Here is a 26,241-nt window from a genome sequence, read left to right as displayed (position 1 = left end):
ACAACTGTGAGATTGCGACCTGAGGCGGTTAGATGTTTAACCGACTGAGCCACCCTGGTGCCCCTCTATTGACAGTTTTAAAGCTTTCAAGTCATTTAGAGTTAGCATTTCTCGTTACAGTTGTAGAGTGCTTTCTTATTTCCTTTGGTTTGTGTGCCCTCCTTAGCATTTCAGGGCCGTGCTGGAGTTGTGTTCTTGTGAGTTCTGTGCCAAGACACAGGGCTTCAGACTTTCCTGTCTTCTTGGCTCCCCTGGAGGCAGGATCAGGTTCTACTCCCTGTACATAGCTGTGGGCCTATAGAGCATCACAGGTCTCTTCTTAAGCCTCCTTGCCTCTTGCGTTCCCACCCCCCTCCCATATTGAGGTATAATTTACATACCTTAAAGTTCACCCTTTGAGAGTGTACAGTTCAGTGGTTTTTACTATAATTCACAAGGTTGTGTAGCTATCACTACAGTCTACTTTCAGAACGTCTTTATCATCTCCCTGAAAAAGCTTCATTTTTATTAGCCAACACCCCCTAATTGTCTGAATTCCTTATCTCCTGGAAACCACGAATCTACTTTGTCTCAGTATATTCGTCTATTTTGGACATTTCGTATAAATGGAATCTTAAAATTAGCCTTTGGTGTCTGGCTGCTTCCATTCAGCATAATGTTGTCGAGGCTTAGCTCGTATCACTACTTCATTCCTTTCTATGGCCAAATAATATTCCAATTTGTGGATAGACCATATTTTGTTTATTCTTCCTTTGATGGACATTTGTTTTTCTTTTTGGCTATTAAGAATAATGCTGCTGTGAAAGTTCCTGTACAAGTTTTTGTATTGACATATATTTTCATTTCTCTTGGATGTATACCCAGGAGAATTCCTGGGTTATAATTCTGTGTTTGGCTTTTTGAGCACCTGCCAGACTGTTTTGCAAAATGATGCAGCGTTCTGTGTTCCCACCAACAGCAGTTTTTCCACATCCTCGCCAATAGTTGTTACCACCCATCTTTGATAATAGCTATCCTAGTAAGTATGAAGTAGTATCTCACGATATATTTTTTTAAGTTTTTGTTTATTTAGGTGATCTCTACACCCAACAAGGGGCTCAAACTCATGACCCCAAGATCAAGAGTCACACGCTCTTCTGACTGAGTCAGCCAGGTGCCCCTCACAGTGGTTTTGATTTACATTTCCTTGGCGGCAAATAATGTTGACTATCTTTTCATGTGCTTGTTGGCCATCTCTCTGGCTGTGCTTTTGACTTACAGAGTGTCCTGCGGCTCAGTTGGACCCTCAAGTGGATCCTCTTCCTGCTGGGAATCCCCTGATGAAGATCGAAGTCGTTGAAGTCCTCACACTGAACCAAGAGGTAGCTCGTCCCCGAAATGCCCAGATTCGGGCCCTCTATGCTGAAGACGAGGGCCTAAGCCCAGAAGTACTTGGGGAGCCCACTCAACAGCTAGGCAAGCATCCAGCTGACCCTGAGGCTGCACGCCAGAGGTTCCGGGGGTTCTGCTTCGAGGAGGTGGCCGGGCCCCGAGAGGCCCTGGCCCGGTTGCGTGAGCTGTGCCGCCAGTGGCTGCAGCCCGAGGCGCACTCCAAGGAGCAGATGCTGGAGCTGCTGGTGCTGGAACAGTTCCTGGGTGCGCTGCCCAGGAAGCTCCAGAGGTGGGTGCAGTCACAGCACCCAGAGGACTGTCAGGAGGCAGTGGCCCTGGTGGAGGATGTAACCTGGATATCTGAGGAGGAAGGTAAGTGCAGTGGAGGGGCGGAGAGGGACACTCCTGTGGACGCATCTTGGAGAATGGGGAAGGAAGAACTCAGGCTTCCTCGGAAGGGTCGGGGAAGGGTCATGCCTCTTCATCTAGGCCAAGAGCATCTACCTCCCCAACGTGTTCCTGAGTCAGAGCTTCAATGGTTCCTTGCCGAAATACCTGCCATTGCCCCTAGGTCAAGGGATCTGAGTATCCCTGGACCCATCTACCAAAATGGAAAGTCTCAGACCACACCTCACAGCTACTGAAACCCTTGGGCAGGGCCTGGGACTGCACTCTTTAACTAGCCCTCCACAGGCTTGTGATAGAAGCTAAGGGATAAAGTCGTTCATTCTCATCCTTTTGGAATCCCTGCTGTGCTACAAGCCAATAGGAAACGTGATTTTAGTCACATAGGCATATTCCCAGAATGCTTTTTAAAAAATTTTTTTAACGTTTATTTATTTATGAGAAAGAGAGTGTGTGAGCAGGGGAGGCACAGAGAGAGAGAGAGAGAGAGAGACAGAATCTGAAGCAGGCTCCAGGCTCCAAGCTGTCAGCACAGAGCCTGATGCGGGGCTTGAACCCATGAACTGTGAGATCATGACCTGAGCCGAAGTTGGACAGTTAACTGACTGAGCCACCCAGGCACCCCAAAACTTAATTTTTTTTTTTAAATTTTTTTTTTTTCAACGTTTTATTTATTTTTGGGACAGAGAGAGACAGAGCATGAACGGGGGAGGGGCAGAGAGAGAGGGAGACACAGAATCAGAAATAGGCTCCAGGCTCTGAGCCATCAGCCCAGAGCCTGACGCGGGGCTCGAACCCACTGACCGCGAGATCGTGACCTGGCTGAAGTCGGACGCCCAACCGACTGCGCCACCCAGGCGCCCCACCAAAACTTAATTTTTTTAAGTAATCTCCACACACAACTTGAGGCTCAAATTTACAGCCCCAAGATCAAGAGTTGCATGCTCTACCAGCTGAGCCAGCCAGGCACCCCTCCCAGAGTGGGAATTGTGGATAAAGTGGTGACCAAGACAGGATTCATAGATGCATGAGCTCAACAAGCCTTAGACCCAGTAAGAATGATGGGAATTTGAGAAATGAATACGCGTTTGACAATGATGGGGTTGAGAAGAACCCAAGGGTGCTGGTGGGGCTCCTGGAGGCAAGTTGCTTGTAGCCGACACCTGGTGTGGAGTGGAACTCAGAAGGGTACAGGAAGGATGTGCTGAGCAGGAGAGCATTGCCTGTGAAGGCCCAAAGTGGGAGCAATGACAGTATATTCAAAAATCCGAGAGAAATTGGGTGGGTCTATGGTAGAAGGGAGCAGGGGACAGGGCTGGCAGGGCCCTTGCAGGGGTTTTCGTGTTGTCCTAAAGGAATGGGAAGAGTTACTGTAAAGCAGTGGGAACCAGTCCATGAGCTCTAGGGACATGTGGTATTGTCTGACAGAGTAAACATTTTCCAGGTTGGGGGTGTTACATCCACACGACTCCTGAAACAGAAGGCTATGGGCACCAGTGACAGTCACAACAAAGTTTACTGCAATGAGAGGCAAGGCTGACCGATCGGGACCAACACTCTTGATAAAGAGTGCAGCCTCGAACAGCTGGGGTACAGAGTTTTTATGGCTGATCACATCGTTTTATCATCACCTGGGAACAGAACAGAGAAACAGTTCCCAGACGAGTTAGAAACAGTTGCCAGATGAGGTGATTATTTTAGACATTCTGCCGCTTAGTTGCAACCAGTGGATCTCCTTGACCTTGCCTCTGATGCTCTTTTCTTTGAGCTTTTGTTTCCTTCGTTGGTGAAGACTGATTTACAAGAGTATGAAGCATAATTTACAAGAGTAAAGCAAGGCTGTTATCTCTTGACCTTCAGTGTCAGAACAAAGCTGTTATTTTTCAAGCTAGGTGTTAGCCCTACACTACACTTTAATCCTTACATTTCTCCCTTTTCTTCTCAGTGAATCAATCCCTTGATTCATCATTAGGAACTAAGGGGACGTAGTTGGACCTAATCATCATAATTTTATTTCACCAACTCGCCTCTTGACATACTGTACTAACCAATTGATAATGCATGGGCCGATAGTTAACCCGAGAAGTAACAATAGCAGTGGCCCAGCTATGGTGGTGAGCAGTGATGTGAGCCAGGGGGACCAAGAGAATAAATTCTGATACCAATTATTGCTGGCCTTTTCCTTCACATTCGACCTTCCTATTTGCAGGGCAACTGTATAACCCTGGTATGTTAGCCAATTTTTGTTCTTGATCCCTGCGTCCACATCCATAGGTAACCATATAGGGGTTTTCGGGGACCGGAGGAGCGAAGCCCGTTGGCTGTTTATAATTAGTAATTAAAAGTCCCCCATGAGTCCCTCACCAAGTCGCATAAATCAAACAAAAAACAAGGCACAGTGGAAGAGGTATTAAATGCTATCACCTTCCCCGTGACAGTGTCCCTGAGTTCCCATCGGTATGGCCAAAAAGATAGGGGATGCAATTCCGTACAGTCCCCCACGCTTATCATTATACAAACCCAGACAATTATTATTATTATGCCTGCATCAGTCTTACCTTTAAAGGATCCTCTGAGTGCCTTCGGACCTTCCATTGCTGTTCATTATCTGGTTCCGTATCAGTCTGGGGTGTTCCTGCCTTCACACAGTTTTTTTTTTTTTTAACCTGAGAGTGATGAATCCAGGTTCGGACACCATCTACCTTCACGGCCGTGGGTGTAGTCAGGATCACGGCGTGTGGTCCTTTCCAGAGCGGCTCCAGGGTTTTAAGCTCGTGCCTCTTGACCCAGACTAAATCTCCTGGTTGAAAGGGGTGGGGAAGAACAGGAGGATGAGCGAAGGCTTCTTTTAAGGCCCTGGTTATTTCCTTTTGTACATGTTGCAGGGCCACGAGTGAAGCCAGCAAGCGGTCCTGTTCCAACTGTTCCATTATGTCGCCTCCTAGCCTCGGCAGGATAGGTGGAGGTCTGCCAAATAAAATTTCATAAGGGGGAAATCCCTTGACAAATGGAGTACAACGCGCTCGCAAAAGGGCAAAAGGCAGGACGTCAACCCAATTTTCGCCCGTCTCAAGGGATAATTTGGTTAAGGTCTCTTTTTTTTTTTAATTTTTTTAACATTTATTTATTTTTGAGACAGAGAGAGACAGAGCATGAATGAGGGAGGGTCAGAGAGAGAGGGAGACACAGCATCTGAAACAGGCTCCAGGCTCTGAGCAGTCAGCACAGAGCCCGATGCGGGGCTCAGGGACCGCGAGATCATGACCTGAGCTGAAGTCGGACGCTTAACCGACTGAGCCACCCAGGCGCCCCGGTTAAGGTCTCTTTTAGGGTCCGATTCATCCTTTCTACCTGACCCGAGCTCTGGGGTCTATACGTACAATGTAATTTCCAATCTATTCCCAATGCCCGGGCTAGACCCTGGGACACCTGCGTCGTGAAGGCCGGGCCATTGTCCTATCCTATGCTCAGAGGCAGCCCGAATCTAGGAATTATTTCATTTAATAATTTCTTAACTGTCGCCTGAGCCGTTTCTGATTTAGTGGGGAACGCCTCGACCCACCCAGAGAAGGTGTCTACAAAAACAAGCAGGTATTTGTATCCGTATTTCCCTGGTTTAATTTCAGTAAAATCTACTTCCCAAAACCGGCCTGGCTCAGTTCCTCTATCTCTTTTAGCTTCTGAAACCTTCCTACTTGCACCCTGATTTACTTGGGCGCAACTTGCACACCTTTCAACCACCTCTTCGATCTCTTTTCCCAGCCCTTGCGCCCTGAACTTCTTCCGCACTAATTCCGCCATCTTCGTTTTTCCCAGATGAGTCCCTTGGTGGAGCTGACACACCATGCGCCGCCCGAGTGCCGTGGGTAAGAGGATCTTACCTTCAGGACCCTGAGACCACTTTTGTCCCGGCATCATACTTCCCCCTTTTCTTGAAACCCACTCCAAATCTTTAGGAGTGTAACTGGGCTCCCTCGGTCAAGATCGGTAGCTCCAGGGCACTTTTACTTTTAGTTGGGGCAGCTTCTCGGGCTGCTGCATCAGCCAGGCGGTTTCCGACTGCTTCTAGGGAGTCGCCTTTCTGACGTCCCGGGCAGTGAATGATTGCCAGCCTCGCAGGTTCCCAGATGGCTGCTAGAAGATCTAAAATTTCAGCTTTAGTTTTGATGGCCTTGCCTTCCGCCATGAGAAGACCGCGCTCTTGATAAATGGATCCGTATACATGCGCGGTTGCAAAAGCATAGCGGCTGTCTGTATAAATATGAACTGCTTGTTTCTTCCGAGTTGGAGGGCTTTTGTTAGAGTGATGAGCTCTGCTGCTGGGCTGAAGTTCCCGGGGGAAGGGTCTGTTGCCATAAAACCTCGCGGTCCGTCGTCACTGCGGCGCCGGCGTGCCTTTGCCCTTGAAACACAAAACTACTGCCGCCTGAAAACATGCTGATATCAGGGTCCTGTAAGGGAACGTCCGTAAGAGCGGAGCGGAGGGACGAGATCGTCGCCAAGGTTTCTGGGCAGGAGTGCAGAGGGGGACCTTGTCCTTCGGGCAGCAGAGTGGCTGGGTTTCAGGCTGCGGGGGCACAAAAACGTATTCGGGTCTGGTCGAGTAGCAACACTTGATATTGGGTAATCCGAGCATTTGACAGCCGTCGCTCTGGGGGAGCCCGCAGTAAAGCCTCCACTTCGTGGGGCCCGGTGACAGACAGTGCCTGCCTCAAGGTTAGTTTGTCTGCGTCTTCAACTAAGAGCGCGGTGGTGGCAATTTGTCGAACGCGTGGGGGCCACCCGGAAGCGACTGGGTCCAGCCGCTTGGATAAATAGGCCACCGGTCGGCGCCAAGGTCCCAGGCGCCGAGTCAGAACTCCCTCGGCTACCCCCCTCCCCCTTTTCGGCTACAAACAAATGGAATGGCTTGGTGGGATCTGGCAGGGCCGAGGCCGGAGGCCGGTGGGGTCATGAGAGCCTCTCGTAAGGCTTGGAAGGCTTTAGTTTGAGTCTCCCCCCACGTGAAGGACTCCGGAGACCCCTTGAGAGTGGCGTACAAAGGGGCTGCCAGTTCAGCAAAACCAGTTATCCATACTCTGCAGTAGCCTGCTGCCCCCAGAACTCACGAACTTGTTTGCGAGTTTTAGGCTGAGGAATATCGAGTATAGCCCGAATTCTTTGTTCACTGAGATAGCACTTCCCTTTTGAAGGTTGTAACTTAAATAGGTCACTGCAGTCCGACAGATCTGCGCTTTTCTGGCTGACACTCGGTACCCCAGTTTCTGCAGAAGACTCAAGGGTTCTCTGGTGGCACTCAGGCATTCTAAATGAGAGGGGGCCGCCAACAAGATATCCTCAACATATTGCAATAGGGTTACCTGCGGGTTGGAGATTCGAAATGGCTCTAAATCCTGGTGTAGGGCGTCATTAAAAAGAGGAGAATTTTTAAATCTTTGGGGGAGTTGCCTCCAGGTGAGCTGTCCCTTTTCAGGATCAGTCCATTCAAATGCAAATAGTGGCTGGCTTTGTGGGGCCAGCGGGATGGCAAAGAAGGCATCTTTTAAGTCCAGAACTGTATAATACGCCTGAGAAGGGGGAAGCAAACTAAGGAGAGTATAAGGATTGGGTACAGTGGGATGAATGTCCATTTATAAGTCTGGGGCTGCCTGTAAGACGAAGGCCAGATTTAATGCCCTTCTATTTTTAGGTGCCTCAGGGCCTACAGGGGTAAAGGTGCGGTACACCTCCGTGAGCCTTTCTAAGAAGGCTGAGGGGCTTTCCTCGGTCCCCTGAATTACTTCTGTTACCTTAGACATGTTTGTGGGCCGGCGGGCGGCCGCTCAGAGACCTCCCAGTAGAGTCTGGTGAAATAGGGTCAATGATCGCCTACCGTGAGGAGCGTTTGGGTCCCAATTTTCAGGATGCGAGGAAGGAAAAACTTCCTTGAATCCAGCGGGATCCTCGGTGGGTTGCCCGTTTGGCCCCATCACTAATTTCCGGGCCTCGCGACGGATCTTATCCCGCTCCTCAGTGGTGAAGAGAACCTGCAAGAGCTGCTGGCAGTCATCCCAGGCTGGCAGATGGGTCACAAATAGAGTTTCAAGAAGAGAAATTAATGCTTGGGGTTTCTCTGAGAACGAGGGGTTTTGAAGCTTCCAGTTATAAAGGTCACTAGTGGAGAAGGGTACGTAAGTCATAAAGGGTCGGACATCACCCTGCAGGGGTGCAGGGGTGGCCTTGGAAGAAGGGATAGGGCAGCGGGAGGGGGATGGAAGGGAGTCCCTGACCGGGTGTGAGACAGGCTCAGGGGAGTGTCCTGACTTAGGCTTGTCTCCAGATCTGAAGCATCTTGACCTGTATTCTTTGGGCGAGAACTATAGGGCGGTGGGTGGTAAGTTGCTTTTTTTTTACCCCCCTCCTGTGCAGGTGATAGAGGGGGCGGCCACTTAGTCTCATCAAGATTCTTATTCTGAGCTCCAGATGGGCGACCTTTGAGGGGCAAAGCCTGTACTTTAGGGAGGCGAGGGGGAAGGGGAAGAAGTTTTAACCAATCTGGAGGTTTTTTGATGAGGGTTCTCCGTGCCCCAATGTATGGGATTTGGTCTTCGTGCCTAGAAAAGATACTATCACGAACCTTATATATCAAAGTAAGGTTAAAGGTCCCCTGTGGAGGCCATTCGACCTGAAAGCTGGTCCATTCCACCTCGCAGAGTTCGAAGGACTGGCTTCTTAACGTGGAGGCCGAAAACTGAGGCAGCTCTCTTATAGTCCTGGAAATGGGTTAGTATGAGACTCAGCGGGGTGGGGGTAGTCTGATTCTGACCGATGACAAAGATAGGCAAAACTGACAAGGACGCACAGCCAGTCAACAGGAAGAAGACAATTAAGACACGAAGAAAACACAAGTTCGAGATCTCAAGGCCAGTAGGCCGTCGCAGCCACCTGAAAATAGTATCCTTCTTGACAAAAACCAAACCTAATGGGGTCCACCGGCGTCCCGGTAGGATCCCTGACTCTGGTTCTATAGCCGCGTCAGGCAGACCCTCCTGAGTCATTCAAATGGCGCGCCCCAAGAATTCCTTACCTCTCCCAATCCCGAGCTTCCTCCTAGGGGTCGGCAGAGCAATCCGGGGAAAGGGCCCTGTTTCAGACCTTTAACTTTCCCGGCCAATGCACCAAGTGTTGCATCCACCCGACTCCTGAAACGGAATGCTACGGGCACCAGTGACAGTCACAACAAAGTTCATTGCAATGAGAGGCAAGGCCGACCGATCGGGACCAACACTCTTGATAATTTTATGGCCGATCACATCGTTTTATCATCACCTGGGAACAGAGAAACAGTTCCCAGATGAGTTAGAAACAGTTGCCAGATGAGGTGATTATTTTAGACTTTCTGCCGCTTAGTTGCAACCAGTGGATCTCCTTGACCTTGCCTCTGATGCTCTTTTCTTTGAGCTTTTGTTTCCTTCGTTGGTGAAGACTGATTTACAAGAGTACGTGCGAAGCGTAATTTACAAGAGTAAAGCAAGGCTGTTATCTTGACCTTCAGTGTCAGAACAAAGCTGTTATTTTTTCAAGCTAGATGTTAGCCCTACACTACAAATTAACCCTTACAGGGGGCACCCAGGCGGCTCAATCGGTTAAGCATCTGACTTGATCTCAGCTCAGGTCATGATCTCATGGTTCTTGAGTTCAAGCTCTGCATCAGGCTCTGTGCTGATGGCACGGAGCGTCCTTGGGATTTTCTCTCTTTCTCTCTGCCCCTTACCTGCTTGCGCTCTTGTGCTGTCTTTCTCTTTCAAAATAAATAAATAAACCTTAAAAAAAAAAAAAAAAAAGATTTACCAGGTTGCAATTTGCGATGGTTGGTGGGCAAAAAACAAGGGCAAAATGAGAATCAGATTGGCCACCCAGAGCCGTTACCATGCCCACCGAGAGGTGTGGTGGCTTGGGCAGGACTGACAGCGGTGGGGGGCTGGGATGGGAGTACGTTTGGGGGTGAGATTCCATGAAATTTGATTTGTCAGGCTGAGTGCCATGGAGCACTTGCTCACCCGAATATGTAACCTCATACAGCAAAATTGACTTTGCAGATGCAGTTTATTAAATTGAAGATTTTGAGGTGGGGAGATTATACTGTGTTATTTGGATGGGGCAGGCACGAGAGTTCAGGGCAGGGAAGACACGAAAAAGGGCTGGGCGCTAGGTATTTTAGTTGGCCTCCAGAAACCGGCAAAGGTGACAAACATATTTTCCCCTAGAGCCTCAGAAGGAAGGTAGCCCTGCCACCAGCTTGATTGTAGTGCAGTGAGGCTGGCGTCAGACCTGATGTCCATAATCATAGGAAAGCAACTTTGCTTTTAGGCACCATTGTGGCAATTTGTTAGAGCAGTAATAGGAAACTGATAGAGGTGCCAAGGAGACAGTTGGGAAGCCCCTAAGACAAAAGCCAGTCTGTCTTACATTTCACACCTTGGGGGTGAATGAAATCAATTCATATTATAGTGGATGGCAGGAAGAGAGGCCTTCCAGAGAACCCTGAGAATCCTACATTCATTATCAGCGAGTTAGTTGCGACTCTCAGTTGTGAATGCCAGGGGAGGAGAATTTACTGAAAAAGTCCCAGGGTGATCTAGCTTCAGGCACGGGTGGACCCAGGGGCTCCTGTAGTATTCTCAGGACTCATTCTCTCTCTGCTATCATACTTCTGCTGGCCTCCGTTAGCTTCACTCACAGGCAGGATGTCTCCTTAGGGAGCCTCCCTGCACGGAAATGTTCTAACAAAAGCCTCTTTGGCTCTGCTTGTCTAGCTCTGTGCCCTGTATTCATCTCAGATTTAATTATTGTGGCCAGGAGGAGGTGGCAGACTGGTGGGCCAGAATGGGTCACATCGTGTTTCCCCCTTGAGAGCAGGGGTGGAATCATCCTTATGGAAGACCATGTACCAGGCAGCAATAGATGAGGAGAGTCAGGCATGAAGGAGCTGTGGTTAAGAGGGGCTGGAAGTCCAGGCAGAATGGTTTTCGAAGGTGGAGGAAACTTGATAAAATTCTCATCTAGATGGGTGTGTGTTATGAGAGTGGGTCCAGTCCCGGGGGTCAGAGGAAGTCCATGGAAGAAGGCAAAGAGGAAGAGGACAAGGAAGGTAAAGAGGCAACATACTCGGAGGCTAGAAAAGGGGTCTTTGCTTCTGAGGAATAGTGTGAGGCCAGCTGTTGAGGCAAATGGAGAGATGAGGCAGCCGTCTCAGAGGAGGGACAGGATCCGGGACAGTCCTTGGAGAGGGAGGCAGTGGGGCCAGGGGTCTCAGCAATGGGGACATTGGTGCCCTACAGTCACCCTTAGGGTGATGCATCTTGAGCTAACCAGGTGTGGGGATTTGGGCACAGGCTGTGAAGAGGAGCCAGAGTGGGGACTTGAGCTGGTGGCAAGAAAGGGTGGGCACAGATGCCCTCACAGCAGTAACAGCAGATATGATGTGCGCACTGGCCACAGGGGTCCCAGAGAGAGACGTGGGTATCATTGCCCCATCCTGGAAGTGGCACCACATCCGGCTGATCCCCTGTGCTGGTGTCTCCCCACAGCATTACCTGCCCAGGACCCCACCTGCTCTCTTGAGACCACAGCTCCTCAGGAAGAGAAGGAGGAGAACATGACCACCTGGCCGGCAAAGGCGCCACCTGAGGTGAGTGGGGGGTGTCACCCTTTTGTTCTCTGGTCACAGTGTCCTCTATGAGGTGACCTTCCCCCTACCTCCCAGCCTCCCACAGGGCAGACCTTTCAGAGTTTCTGAGCCCGAAGGGCTGGGCTGCCTTGTTGCTGCTGTGGAGACCAAGAAAGGGCACAGGGACTGGGAGGCAAGAAATCTGGAGGAGAAGGGAGGGGCCAAGTGTTTATAGATGCTTGGGAGCCCCAGGTAGGGACATGCAGACCACATCTGAATTTGTGTTAGAACAAGAGAGCCCTTGTCCTTCAGAAATGCATACTTAGGTGTTGATGATGGAAAAAATATCTGGAATTTGCCTCAAAATATCCCAGAGCTGGGGCATAGATGAAAGCACTGGCCGTGTCTTGCCGACTGTTGAGGCTCAGAGAATATGACAGAGTGATGTGTGGTATTGGTCAGGACTCTTTCTGCTGCAGATGGCTCACAACTGGTTCAACCATAGGGTGAATTTACTGGCTCTCATGTAATGAGTGGTCTGTGATAGGCTTCAGGCAAGACTGTATTCAGGGGCTTCCAGGTGATGAGAGAGGAATGTGTCTCCAGTCCTGGTCTCATGGCTCAGCTTTCTCCCATTCCTTCTTAAGCAGGCTCTGCCCCTGGTGGGTAAAAGCCCCCACAGATCCAGGCAGAGTGCCATGGGGAGGCCTCTTCCTGCCAGAGTTTTGGCCAGCTCCCCAGAAAGGACTGATCTTGGCACCGCCTCTGGACACACCACCCTCTGGCAGCCACCATCCACAAAGGCAGGGATGGTTCCTTCACAGGCAGAGGGGCTGTTCCCAGAAGAAGGGAGTGTGCCTAGCAGGCAGGGCTGGTCTGAGGGGCAGTCTTCTGTGGGAAGTTGCACAGAAAGGATGAGCTGCACATAGGCCGGGGTACAAGGGAAGCAGTTTGCTTATGGCGTTTGTAGCTCTTAGTGAAGTAGATTCTGCCTCCAGCCTGGGCCCCAGACTCTGGGTTTGTGATAGGGGACCCACTGGGCCTCTTATGGGCCCAAGTCAGTGTTTCTGAGCAAACTCCAAAGCAGGGGTGTCCTCAGCACAGCAGACTCTGTTGGGAGGCCCTGGTCATCTGTTCCTGTTGATGACCCTCCTGCTGATCAGACAGAGTGATATTGCAGGAACCAGTGACCTTCCTCGATGTGGCTGTGGACTTCAGCAAGGAAGAGTGGGGGCTGCTGGACCCGATGCAGAGGACCGAGTACCACGACGTGATGTTAGAAACCTTTGGACACCTGGTGTCTGTGGGTAAGGCTGTGCCCGTGCTGGCCACTCCACCCTTCTGGGACTGGGAACCTCAGGGGCCCTGAGTTGGGGCCTGCACCTTCTCTGGGCCCAGTGTGAGCACTGGACATGCTGACAAGAGTTCCTTGCACCATCCATGCTTTCAACTGGTCCTATGGACCTCAAGGGGTGGGCATTGTGTGGACAGTGGAGGCTCAGGCCCAGGGAAAGACTGACTTACCGCCCACCTTGAAGGCATATGAGGAGTCAGAGAGCTGGGAGAGTGCTCCCTGTTCTTGCCCCATCCCTGACTGCCAAGCTTGGTGTTCCCCTCTTTGCTACTTCACTTCTTTCCGTAGTCTCCCCAGGTTGCGTGACGGTACCTGGAAAACAAAAACAAAAGAACACCCAGCTTCTGAATACTTGATGATGTCATACTGATAGCCCCTTTTACCACTCTCTCTATAGTATCTGTATCTTTTGGGTTCTTTCAGGGTGGGAGACTACACTGGAAAGTAAAGAGTTAACTCCAAAGTCTGACATCCCTGAGGAAGAACCAGCCCCTGACCTAAAAATGGAAGAATTCTCAAGGGATGACACCTGGTCCTCTACCTCAAGAGACATCTTGCAGGGTGGGACCCAGGAAGTCTTGGACACAGCACTGAAGCAAGTGGAGCTCACTCAGGAAGAAACCCTCCCTCAGAAAAGCCCCCAGTCCCAGGCAAACACTGGCCTTGTCACCAGCCCTATTTCACTCCAGAAAACTCTGCCCAGGAAACGCTTGCGCAAGCGTGGCTCGCGGGTTAAGAAGGTGACGCGTGGTCCATGTGTAAAAATTCATCAGAAGGGCCACAAAGGGGAAAAAGCCAGAGAAAACAGTGGTTGTGGGAGAGCCTTCAGCCGGAGCACTCAGCAGATTACGTTCACAAGAATTCACAAAGGGAGCCAAGTTTGCCGATGCAGTGAATGTGGCAAAACGTTCCGGAATCCAAGATATTTCTCTGTACATAAAAAAATCCACACAGGGGAGAAGCCCTACGTGTGTCAGGACTGCGGGAAGGCATTTGTTCAGAGCTCCTCCCTCACACAACATCAGAGAGTCCACACCGGAGAGAGGCCTTTCGAGTGTCACGAGTGTGGGCGGACCTTCAATGACCGCTCGGCCATCTCTCAGCACTTGCGGACTCACACTGGAGCCAAGCCCTACCAGTGTCAGGACTGTGGAAAAGCCTTCCGCCAGAGCTCCCATCTCATCCGGCACCAGAGAACGCACACGGGGGAGCGCCCCTACATGTGCAGCAAATGTGGAAAGGCCTTCACCCAGAGCTCGCACCTCATTGGGCATCAGAAGACGCACAGTGGGGTGAAATGCAAGAAGAAACAGCCTACCTCATAGCCCTCAAGCTGAGCCGGTTGAAGAGACATGGCCTTTTCAGCCTGATCCTGCAATGTAACACGAACGGGCGTGGTTGGCATTTGGAACTGAATATGAAAAGCAGCACTGAGTGATGACGTTCTCAAGACCAAAGGACAACCAGGGAGACCACCCTGCACACAAGTAAATGAGAAAACTGGTGGGGAGTTGTTGCTAGTGAATATAAGTTGGGAAAACATTTAATTTTTCACTCACTTGATTTGCTGTTATAATTTGTTTGCTCATTTGGTCATTAAAAGTGATACTAGTGAAACCTGACCATGTTTATAATGTAAGTTTAAAAAGCCAGGTACCAAAAAGTCTGTGCACTGATATTATATTTGTGGTATTTATGCATATGGACAAGGACTAAAAGAGAACAAAGAGAAATAAACTATATATTTCTGTGATAGAAATCTCTGGGTTTTTTTCCACCTATTAAATTTCTTTCATTAATAATTTGATACTTAAAATAAGCAGTGTTAAAACAAAGTGAAGGAGATTGTCAGACCAGTTCTAGCAGACTCTGCAAAAGGCCACAGTCCCTCTGGCCCAAGATTCCAAATGAGTTAGGATGAGTGGGTCATCCTAACCCTGATCCTCAGAGCATCATCAGGATGCAGGGAATGTTCGATTCAGGGAATGGTCATCTTAAGCAACCAACCATTGGAGGCCTAGAGGGAGGGAAACCCCCGGCAAGGGGGGGTGGGGAGCTTCCCAGAAATGTTCATGTTGGTGCCCATGTTTCACATTTTACATGAGATGATAGATTAAAATCCTTTCTCCAGGTCACACAGCCTGTAACCTGCAACCCATCCAGTCCTTGCTCCATGACTCTACCTCTGCTCTCTCAAGTTGTACATAAGATTTCAAACTATGTCCTAAGACTCTGGGTCAGATGTTAAACTTCTGCTCATCAGATATTAGTTGACTGCTACAGGGCACACCCCTTCAGAGCCCTTGGGGTCATAACACTGACAAGGGTGAGGCACAGTCATGCCATCTGGAGTGAGCGTGTTTCACTCCTTTCTCTACAGGAGTGAACAGCCCCTGGAGACAGACTAGAGAAGCCCAGAGGCCAGGTGCCTGGGGAATGGTGATGGCACACTAGCTGTCGTATTGCTTTTCATGCATCAGGCACAGGGCTCATGACTGCTATCATCACATCTCCATGGTAGCTTCTTTGAGAGATGAAACATTTGGGGCTGAAGAACTTGCCAGGACCCCACTGCCCTCCCACTACACAGTTGGAGATCTTTAACAGGAGAACATCAGCAGCTCCTTCTCCAAGTACTGATGATGTAGGGATGTCCATTTACTTGGGGGAGTGGCCTCACCATGATGCCCAGTGTCCACTGGGGAATGCCACAGCCATGTGCTCAAATGAGGTCACTTAATCCTGAAATGCCATACAGTTTTGTTGCCAGAAGATGGTCACTGAAGGAGGTGTGCTGACTGCTTTCACATCTATGGCAGTTTCAATATGGCCACAGACTCTTTGCCTTTCCTCCATTCCTAGAATGTGGCTGGGCTTGTGACTGCTTCCACCAATAGGGTCAGCAGAAGTTACACCATGTAACTTCCATGAAATGAGGTCATAAAGGATGCTGAGGACTTGTTTCCTCAGCGAAATGAGAAATGGTGGTGTCAGCTGAAACTGTGACCGGGCTGCAAGATGTTGGGTAGTGAATGAGGAGAGGAGAAATCATCCCTTCACAGGAGGTGAACAGATGAGGGTAGGCTTGCCCAGTAACTCATCTGGGGCCCTGAGGTTTGGGATCACTAACTGCAAGGCTATGGACACTTTAACATCCAAATTTGAAATCCAGTTGGCTGCTTTAGAAGCTGAGAAATTTATCTCTGAAGTGAATGGAAGAGTTCCCACTTTCCTTAAAGTAGGATGAGATGATGCAGAATTTGAATATATGCAGCTGGTGGTCTCCCATCTTTTCCCAGCCACACATAATTCATTATCAGCAGCACCCGCCATTACACTCAAAAGTTTGCCATTGGGCCTCAGTATGCCTGAATCTCCTGGGGGATTTGGGGAGGCAGAGTGATGACCCCCACATATGTCTACTGCTAGGCCCCAGAACCTGTGAAAATAGTGCTTCACATGGCCAGAGGGACTTTGCAGATGTGATTATGTTAGGATTTTGAAATAGTGAGATTATCCCGGATTATCCCCATAGGCCCAATGTCATCACAAGGGTCGTTATAAGGAGACAGTAGGATCCAAATAAGAGAGGAAGATATGACAAAAGCAGCGATTGGAGTGATACATGGCCATAAGACAAGGAATGTGAGTGGCCTCTAGAGGCTGGAAAAAGCAAGGAAATGGACTCATTCCCTAGAGTCTTCAGAACGAACACAGTCCTGGAGACACCTTGATTTCAGTCCAGTGATAGATTTCTGAACTCCAGAATGTTAAAATAATAAACTTGTATTGTTTAAGCCACTAACTTTGTGGTAATTTGTTTCTGCAGTAATAGCAAACAAATGCAGGGGGTATATGTGATTTGCAATTTTCCACCAGTGGGTGCTGATTTGTGCCCAAAGGGATGGTATATCTCGCTGGGAAGCACTGGATCTGGGGGAGGGAGTGGGAACAGGCACTCTGCCTAGGGTTGGCAGCCTGAAGGGAACTAGTTTGGTGCTAGTGGAATGGTTCTCAGTCTCACAGACATGTGGAGATTGATTAGGTAGGAAAAGTCTAACAGTCTGGATGAGTGAGTAGAATGCTCAGCTCAGACCTTGGGACAAAGACTGCTGTCCGGTAGAAAAGTGTGCAAATCTAACTTCTGGGGGAAGAGACAGCTGCACTTGCAGAAATGGATGAGGATAGGGGCGCCTGCATGGCTCAGTTGGTTAAGCATCTGACTCTTGATTTCCCCTCAGATCATGATCTCATGGTTCCTAAGACTGAGCCCTGTGTTGGGTTCTGTGCTGACAGGATGGAGCCTACTTGGGATTCTCTCTCCCTCTCTCTGTCCCTAACCACCCCCCTCAAAATAAACATTAAAAACAAACATTTTCTAAAAAAATGCAGACCCTCCCCTCCCAAGAAAACAGAGCCCATTACATTAGGTGAAAAAAAGTTCAGTCACACCTTTCTAATTTGAGATGCTCTAAACCAAAATGTTAAAGAATAACTGGAAGTAAATAAAGTGCCACATAAAGTGATACCTGCAAAAGCAAACAAAATAAAATGTGTCAATATTAAAATCAACCAAAGTGGGATTAAAAGTTAGAGGGTTGATCAGGATAAAGACATTTTGGTGTGATCAAGGTACTCTAAAAGAAGAAATAACAATTTAAAACCTATATACAACTAAAAAATGGCACTTAAATGACACAAAAATCAATTTGAGATACAAGGAGAACTTGATTAGAGCAAAGCAAAGAAAAAGCAGTTATGGAGAAAGAATTTAATATACTGCCTTCGGAATCAGACATATCTAGTATATGAAATAAACCTAATGAAAAAATTGAATAATAAAATTAACAAGTTCAATTTAATAGATGTATATATAGGATTTTTGCGCCCTATGATTTCAAGAATATATGTGTGCTTAATCAAACAAATAATATTAAAATATAAATTTTTACAGGTGACTTATCTGATCATATATTAATAAAAGTATGAGTAAATAATAAAATTACAAAAATATCTTAATTTCCTGGACATTAAGAAATAACTTTCAAATATTTGAACCAAAGAGAAAATAAAATTGGATTACTAACTCCCTTAAAAAAGAAAACACAACATGGGGCGCCTGGGTGGCTCAGTTGGTTAAGCGTCCGACTGCGGCTCAAGTCATGATATCATAGTCAGTGAGTTCGAGCCCTGCGGCAGGCTCTGTGCTGACAGCTCAGAGACTGGAGCCTGCTTTGAATTCTGTGTCCACCACTCTCTCTGCTCCTCTGCCACTTGTGCTCTGTCTTGCTCTCTCAAAAATAAATATTAAAAAAAAATTAAAAAAAAAGAGAACATGATGCATCATAATAAACGGTGCACAGCTCAGCTGTATAGCAGGAAAAATTACAGCCTTAATTGTATTATAAAAGTAGAATTATCAAAAATTAAGGAATTAATATTTTGCCTTAAGGAACTGGAGAAACAGTACAATAAACCAAAAATAATAAAATAGAAATTTATTCAAGTTAATGAAAATTAAAGCCAAAGTAAATGAAATGGAGAGCAAAGGGAAAGAAAAGTTATGGTAATACACCTCTCAAAAGCCTGACTGAGAGAGCAAAAGTATTACAATGTAAATGAGAAAGAAGATAACCACAGGAACAGAAGCAATTAAAAGAATTATGAGACTATTATACAGAACTATATGGAGAATTTCCTAATATAAATAAACAAAAGTGAACAAGAAGCAGAAAACTCCAATAGAATAATTACCATGGAAGTGACATGGACACAAAGCCTAGGGTTTATAGCTGACTTTAAACCTTTCTTTTAAATTTCTTTTTAATATTTAGCACAAATCCCAACGTGGGGCCTGAACCCACGAACCATGACATCCTGACCTAAGCCAAAGTCCAATGCTTAACCAACTGAGCCACCCAGGCACCCCAGACTTTAAATCTAACTTTAAGGAATAAACTATTCCAATTTGTTAAAAAAATTCCATATCAACACAATGAACAGCTTCACAAAATATTAAATGATGATAACATAATACTCACATCTGATAAAGATGGTATAAAAAAGAAATGTATCACCCAGCTTCATCTATGAATATAAATACGTGAGTTGAAAATAAAATATTTAATCAAATCCAGCAGTATATCTAAAGAACAATACCATGACCAAACAATTTATTTCAGGAATCCAAGAATACTTCAATTTCAAGAAATTTATCAATTAAGTTTAATCAACTGTATAAAGAACTCCTCATACCCAAGAAAAACTATGAATGTAATCAACATGGGACCCTTTCAGTTGGCCCTCCTTACCTGTTAGACATTCTTTAATTCATACTGGAGAGAGACCCCATGAATGTCATTAATGTGGGAGAGCTTTTGGTAGGATGTCTCACACTTAAAAAAAAAAACTATTCTGTTGTAATCACTGGGAAATCTTTCAGTCACATCCTTGATTTTAGTATTTATCAAAGAAAGCATAACATGGGCACCTGGGTGGCTCAGTCAGTTAAGCATCCAACTCTAGATTTTGGCTCAGGTCATGAGATCATGGTTTGTGGGTTTGAGCCCCACATCAGGCTCTGTGCTGACAGTGTGGAGCCTGCTTGGCATCCTCTCTCCCTCTCTCACTGCCCCCTTCCTGCTCACGAGTACACTCAAGCATACTCTCTCTCTCAAAAAAAACAAAACAAACAAACAAAACATAATAGAGGGAAGCCTTATGAGTGTAGTCAGTATAGGAAATTTTTTTCAGAGCTCTGGCTTTATTTCACACCAGAGAATTCACATTGAAAAGAAGCCTTATGAGTGTAATCAGTGCGGGAAATACTTCAGTGGGAGTTCTCACTTTGTTACTCATCAGAGAATTCATACTGCAAAGAAACTGCATGAGTACCTTCAGTGTGGAAAATCTTTCATCTGGAGTTCTTATTAGGCATCAGAGAACTCACACTGGAGAGAAAACTTATGAGTGTCCCAAGTGTGGAAAATTAACTAGAATTCTCATGTTATTGAACATCAAAGGACTCATATTAGAGAGAATCCCTATAAATGTAGTCAATGTGCCCCAGCTATAGCTTTACCGTACCCTAAAGGGCCAGGGAGTAGATGAACAGAGTAGACTAAATTTAGTGTTGTAACACGAGCAAAATTAAAAGTAGCAATTTGATGTTATGTAGTATTTTTTTTATTTTTTAGTTGAATATGGTTGCCATTATCATTACTTTATCCACCTGAAACAGGGATACGGTTCAAAGACTAAGGATCCATTGTCCTTCCATCTCAAGTCTTTCTGAGTAGAAATTGGGGAAGAAAGCCCAAATTAAAGTAAGTTATTCTTGGAGAGGACCTAAGAGAACATCCAGCTCTGGAGGGAAAATGGTGTTCTATCCAAGTCCAACCTTGTTTTGCTCACCACACAACAGGCCTATATAAGGGGAGAGGCAAGACACTGAGGTAAGGAAAGTGACTTTATTCAAAAATCCAGTGGACTGAGACTTTTGTCTTAAGAACCTCTATAGTTATAAAGACTTTTATCCTAAAGAACCATCTTAACTCAGCATGAAATCTCAGCTTCTTTTGTAGCCCAGGCACCTGGATGCAAGCACACCTGGCTCCAGGGATCCCTAACAGACCAGGGTTGGCCACACAATGCTGACAAAATCCAAAGGCAGAGAGACAAGTGGTGAAACAAGAAAAGAATTAATTTCGGGGCGCCTGGGTGGCTCAGTCAGTTAAACGTCCGACTTCAGCTCAGGTCATGATCTCGTGGTTCATGAGTTCAAGCCCTGCATCGGGCTCTATGCTGACAGCTCGGAGCCTGGAGCCTGCTTTGGATTCTGTGTCTCCCTCTCTCTCTTTGTTCCTTCCCCACTTGTGCTCTGTCTCTGTCTCTCAAAAATAAACATTAAAAAAAGTTTAAAAAAAATTTTAATTAATTTCAATGAGGCCAACACCAGTTGGGACAGCGGACTAATGTCTCAAAGACTATCTCCAAAGTGATGAGAATATTTCCGTGTTTATAAAAGGAAAAAGTGGGGCAAAGGTGGGTGGATACATGCAGGTAGATATTGAGAGTCAAATCAATGGAGTCAAATCAATGTCTTGGAGTCAATCACAGGTGGGGTCTTGCTGGCTCAGGGCAGTCCTTATGGGGGGGGGGGGCGGTAGTTTTGGTTCCCCTCAGGGGATGCTTTGCCATCAGGGTCTTCTGTCTTAGCCAAGAGACAAGCTGGAAAGAACCCTACTGGAAAGTGTGAGGTCAAAACAGAGACAGCTGAAGTCTGAGCCAAAATCTAGAGTCAGACACTTAACCAACTGAGTCAACTAGGTATCCCTGTGCCTCAGTTTTTCTAGCTGTTCAACAGGGAAGAAAGTGTCTATCTTATAGGGCTGTTGAGAAGAGTACTGAGTTAATATACATATGTGCTTTACAGGGCTGACAGTCAGTAAGCCCTTAATCTATTAGTATTGTTATTATTATTATTAATAGCTCCTCTTTCAACTCTCCACCAATTTAGAAGAGCTAAACAATAAAAAAAAGTGTTAACAGCCAGAATCATCCTGAAAAAGAAGGGCAATGAGGTATGCTCTACTAAATAGTAAAACATACTACAAAGCATCCATAACTTAAAAATTGTAATATTGACACATGAATATATACAGATCAACTGAACAGAAAATCCAGAAATACTCAAATGCATGTAGAAATTTAAGTGTATGATAAAAGGGGTACCTCAAAACAGTAAGGAAAATGTAAGCTACTTAGCTAGTGTAACTATGGAGCCATAGGACAAAAGATAAAACGGAAGTCATTCCTCACACCATACACTAGGATAAATTCTAAGAATTCATACATTGCCATACTATACCATAAAAGTACTAGAAGAAACATGGGTAAATTGCCCCATAACTTGAGAATATTTCCTATCCATTAATCAAAATCCAGAAGCAATAAAGGAAAAACTCATAAATTTGATTAACTTTTACATGAGAAAGAAACCCACAACACTATTAGCAATATAAAAAAGATTACAAACAGGGTGCCTCAGTGGCGCGGTCAGTTGAGGGTCCAACTCTCGACCTCGGCTCAGGTCCTGATCTCGCGGTTCATGGGTTCAAGCCCCGAGTTGGGCTCTGTGCTGGTAGTGCGGCTCCTGCTTGGGATTCTCTCTCCCTCTCTCTCTGTCCCTCTCTGGCATGTATACACGTTCTCTTGCTCTGGCTGTAACAGTAAATAAATAAACTTTAAAAATTTTTTCAAAAAGATTACAAAACGAAAAATTGCAATTTGTAATATAAGCTACAGGTTAACATTGCTAATCAAGAACTTCTAAAGCTAGAGTAAAAGACTAACAACCTTGTAGAAAAATGGGCAAAATATGAACAGTTCACAGAAGAAATGAAATGGCTCTTAAACATATTAAAAGATGCTCATAATTAGAGAAATTCTACTCACAATTAGAGAAATGCCAATTAGAACTACACTGAAATACTGTTTCTTACCTATCAGATTCACATAGAGTCAAAGTTTGGCATCAAACTTTGCCACACTCAGGTGATGAGACTGTAAACCCTCCCATACATTGCTGGTAGAATGTAGTAAAGTACAATCCCAAGGGAGAGGAATTGGGCAAAAGTACATATACATTTATCTTTCACTTCTATTCCAAATATAAACTGGCAAAAATACACAATTACGTAGGCAGAGGAGTATCCATTGCAGCACTATTTTTAATAGCAAAAAGCTGGACACAGATTACACGGCATCACTAGGGGCCTGGTGGAAGAACTGCCATCATGCCACCCAATACTGCCCAGGGCAGCTGCCAGAGAGTGGTCTCCCCAGCCAAATGGTTAGGTGGGAACAACAGAGTACATCACAGGACCATGTGTGGTATAGGACCTTTACCTAAGGAAGAGGTAGATTCTGTGTCTCCCTCTCTCTCTGCCCCTCCCCTGCTCATGTTCTGTCTCTCTGTCTCAAAAAAATAAATAAACAAAACATTAAAAAAAAAAAAAGAGGTTTATAACAATAACTACTCTAGTAGTAATGGTACTCTTAGTGCCCAGGTCTCTAAAAGACATTTCCCACTAAAAAGAACCAGGATTCCTCAGAGAAGTGCCTAATTCCAGGGTTGGGGCAGGAAATTTACAGAATGAGCCTTGCAATATCATCTCTGACTGGAAAGCAAAGAAGTTATCAAAAGCTTGAGATCATGTCAAAAGGACACAGGAGTCAGCATAGAGGGAGCTGCTTGTGGCCAACATTTGGACAGTTGGAGCACCAAATTATTCACTGTAATAGATTAAAACAGATAAAATATGTTAAAAATCATGTATATAAAACATACTCACTGGCTACCTTTGGAAAATGCTAATATATCTGTTTTCTCAAAGCATAGGCGAAGAATGAAGCATTTATCCTGCTTTTCTTGAATAAACTCTACCTCCTTAGAGTAACCAAAATGTTTGTGAGGGAAAGTTTTTCCTTATGGAAGAATGCAGAAGATGCAGCAAAAAGATGCAGAAGAAATGATGTAATTAGAAAATAACCATTTTGGGGGCGCCTGGGTGGCGCAGTCGGCTAAGCGTCCGACTTCAGCCAGGTCACGATCTCGCGGTCTGTGAGTTCGAGCCCCGCGTCAGGCTCTGGGCTGATGGCTCGGAGCCTGGAGCCTGTTTCCGATTCTGTGTCTCCCTCTCTCTCTGCCCCTCCCCCGTTCATGCTCTGTCTCTCTCTGTCCCAAAAATAAATAAACGTTGAAAAAAAAAAATTAAAAAAAAAAAAAGAAAATAACCATTTTGTAACTCCTAATAAAATAACGGGTAATAATGGGTATAAGCAACAATCTTCAATGACTGCGAAAACCACTCTGCGAAAAATGCTGGACAATTCTGTAATAAATGGATCAAGCTGTCAACCCTTGATCAAAATAAACATCACAGAAGTGCACCAGACATTACATACCTTCTGATATGATTCCAAAGAAAACACATGCACCACTTATGAAGGATTGGCAAGCATAACAAACTTGAATCTAATTAAGCCTCAAGGTTCAACTACCAATTCACAGGAAAATAAGGGAACAAGAAATGACACCACAAGGATACTATCACCAAAATCCAGAATGTAGTAAATCCTTTTGGAAAATTTACCTAGTTTCAACGGATGGAAATAAAAGGAAAAAGCACATATGGGGCAAATCCCTAAATTATAAGACTGAAGCACACATTAACCAAATGTAAAGTGTGAATCTTGTTCAGATCCTAATTTAAATAAACAAAATGTTAAAAAAAAAAAAAAAGGACACAAGTGGAATTAACACTGGATATTTGATATTAAGGAACTTTTGCTAATATTTTTAGGTGTGTTAAGGACTATGGTTATGTATTCAGAAGTCATCTTTTTCCCCCATTATATGTTTTTCCAATAGGTGTTGGCAACCTTATGTACTGATTTTTAAACAGCCTTATTAACATAATTCACACACACCCACGTAAACTGTACAATTCAATGGTTTTTTACTGTTTTACAACCATCACTGCAATCAACTTTAGGACATTTTCATCACCCCCAAAAGAAACCAATATCCATTTAGCAGTCACTCATTTTCCCTCAAACTTCCCCAGTCCTAGGCAACCACTAATTTACTGTCTTTATGGATTTTCCTATTCTGCCAGAAATCATTATCTTTTACAGATAACCTTAGTTATTTATGAGTGAAATGATAGGGAATCTGCTTCAAAACAATCCAGTGGTGGCTGGGAGCAAGTGGGGATAAATTTAAAGAACAGAATGAGGTGAGTAAAAGAAGTTGAGTAAATGCATGGAGAGAAGTATGGGTTTTCATCACACTATTCACCTTACTCTTGTATGTTTGAAGTTTTCCATAATAAAAATAAACAAGGTCGTTTATGGTATCATAAGGAAAAGTCCCAAGATGGCCACAGGCAGTATTAGTTGATTCGGTGACTCTGATTCTTTCCATCTTTCTGCTCTGCCATTCTCAGCATGTCGACTTTGCCCCTTGGGCTGGCCTCTTCAAGGTGCTGGCAGGCAGTACGGTTCTACACATTATGTGCAGACAATGCTGTTCAAAGACAATAAAAGGAGACACCCTATGGTCTATGTCAATTACTGAGAGGGGCACTTCCCCAGAAGCCCCCAGCAGACCTGTCGTTTCTCCTTGGCCAAAGGGCTTTTGCCTAATTCAGTGACACAGCAAGAGGCACGAGCCCACTCCCATCAAGACTCTCCCTTTGGAAGTCAGATTCCAGACTTCCTGGAAGAATCTACAAATTGCAGGGTCATGTTAACAAGTATGAAATACGCAAGTAAGAAGCTGATTGTTGTTGGGTAAAGCAACCAACGAGGTCAGGCCCAGAAGAGTCCAAGCAAGGAAGGCTGGTCACAAGAGCACCCCAGACACGAGGGAACAATCAGGAGCTTACGACGTTCAGGCAGAGCCAGAGTGGCTCCCGCCAGCAGGCCGGCCTGGGAAGGTTCCTGTGGCAGGTCAGCAGGTGGAAGGTCTCACACTCTGCGCCCCACGGCGCAGTGAGGCTGCAAACACAACAACGGGCAGACCACACCTAATAGAACAGACCCACAACCTCTCCGGCTACAGGCCCCCACATTCAGGACTTGGTCACTAACTGTCAGCTTACCTATTTTTTTGTCCCTGGCCCACTTCGGGCCAACCGGAGAAAGCCAAATATACTCCCTAAGCCATCCCAGACAGGATGACCCGCTTAGTTAGCCCGTCTCCAACTTCCACACTCGCCAAAGTGCATCCAAGGCGCACCCGAGGCCTCTCCTGCTTGTCGCTGAAAAGCTTTCCGTGCCTGCCTTCGAGCCTCCGCCAAAGGCCCAGGATGGTGGCGGACTCCCTCGCTTTAGCGGGGTCTAGACCCTTTCAAGGCGTCTTCGTTCACTTCCACAGCAGGTCGAGGCGCTGGAAAGGCCGACGAGGAAAGGATGCGGCCGAGCGCAGTTCAGACGCGAATCCCGCCCTCGACGTAGATCGCAGACGTCCGCCATTCTGGCGTCGCGGCCTCGGTTGCCGGCTGAGGAGAGTCAGAGTCGCGTACGTTAACCCGGGCCGAGCGGAGAGGCACGCCAAAGAGCACAGCCCAAGGGAAACCACACTCGAAACCACAACACGAGCCGCCGTAAAAGGGAGACGGCCGACTCTGAGTCCCAGGGAGCCGCCGACGCACAAACACCTCCACCCTCGAACAGTCGCCTGGAGCAACGGTAGCCGCCGCGGGAAAAACCGCCACCGGCGCGCGGCTTTCTGGGATTTGCAGTCCGGTACGCCCAGCGCGCGCACTTCCGCCGGCCGCCGGAAGCGCAGCCATTGATCCGCACGCTCAGGTGAGCCTGAAATCCGGGACCCGCGCGGAGGCTCCGCTGTCAGCTGGGCGGGGCGGGCTGGAGGGCGGGGCCAGGCCGGACCGAA

At 46.6% G+C, this 26,241-nt stretch overlaps 2 protein-coding genes across 18 annotated transcripts in view; one reads left to right on the top strand and one right to left on the bottom strand.

The window, feature by feature from the left end:
• The window catches only part of ZNF274 (zinc finger protein 274), a 31,089-nt gene extending 16,557 nt beyond the window's left edge, over positions 1-14,532 (top strand). For all 3 annotated transcript variants that reach the window (XM_047094392.1, XM_047094393.1, XM_047094394.1), the window contains 4 exons: positions 1,261-1,743; positions 11,346-11,446; positions 12,606-12,732; positions 13,203-14,532. In XM_047094392.1, the coding sequence (XP_046950348.1) occupies positions 1,261-1,743; positions 11,346-11,446; positions 12,606-12,732; positions 13,203-14,104 (1,613 nt within the window). In that variant the 3' untranslated portion in view covers positions 14,105-14,532. The remainder of the gene's footprint in view (positions 1-1,260; positions 1,744-11,345; positions 11,447-12,605; positions 12,733-13,202) is intronic.
• Positions 2,600-26,063, bottom strand: LOC124522801 (uncharacterized). Of its 15 annotated transcripts, none has more exons than XR_006964847.1 (7): positions 25,448-26,063; positions 24,643-24,870; positions 21,817-22,001; positions 14,098-14,256; positions 12,950-13,091; positions 4,335-4,743; positions 3,274-3,407 (listed from the first exon to the last, which is right to left on the bottom strand). XR_006964847.1 is itself a non-coding variant. In XM_047094440.1 (3 exons), exons 1-3 carry the CDS (start codon positions 7,953-7,955, stop codon positions 2,820-2,822), a joined length of 729 nt encoding a protein of 242 aa, XP_046950396.1. In that variant the 5' UTR covers positions 7,956-9,042; the 3' UTR covers positions 2,600-2,819. The 15 variants fall into 15 exon arrangements, 2 of the variants coding, with proteins under 2 accessions (XP_046950396.1, XP_046950397.1); XR_006964850.1 differs by lacking the exon at positions 24,643-24,870 and adding an exon at positions 17,232-17,308 and having other exon boundaries at positions 14,098-14,151; XR_006964854.1 differs by lacking the exons at positions 14,098-14,256; positions 24,643-24,870 and adding an exon at positions 17,232-17,308.
• Positions 26,064-26,241: the final 178 nt, after the last annotated feature.

This window comes from Lynx rufus, unplaced genomic scaffold, assembly GCF_022079265.1.
Source record: "Lynx rufus isolate CCGP_SWC_20201006 ecotype Redwood Valley unplaced genomic scaffold, mLynRuf1.p SCAF_39, whole genome shotgun sequence".
Taxonomy (NCBI): Eukaryota; Metazoa; Chordata; class Mammalia; order Carnivora; family Felidae; genus Lynx; species Lynx rufus.
Note: the sequence above shows the minus strand (reverse complement) of the source record. Positions and strands in the feature narration are given on the sequence as shown.

Bases quoted from the DNA above. Each gene is read 5' to 3' on its own strand.
- LOC124522801 (XM_047094440.1), bottom strand. From the start codon at position 7,955: ATGACTTACGTACCCTTCTCCACTAGTGACCTTTATAACTGGAAGCTT. The intron at 4,577-7,648 runs GTAGGCGATCAT...CCTTTCAACCAG, and splicing joins GGACCCAAACGCTCCTCACG to GAGATTTAGTCTGGGTCAAG. The intron at 3,000-4,334 runs GTAAGACTGATG...GGGCCTTCACAG, and splicing joins ACTCAGAGGATCCTTTAAAG to GCAATGCTCTCCTGCTCAGC.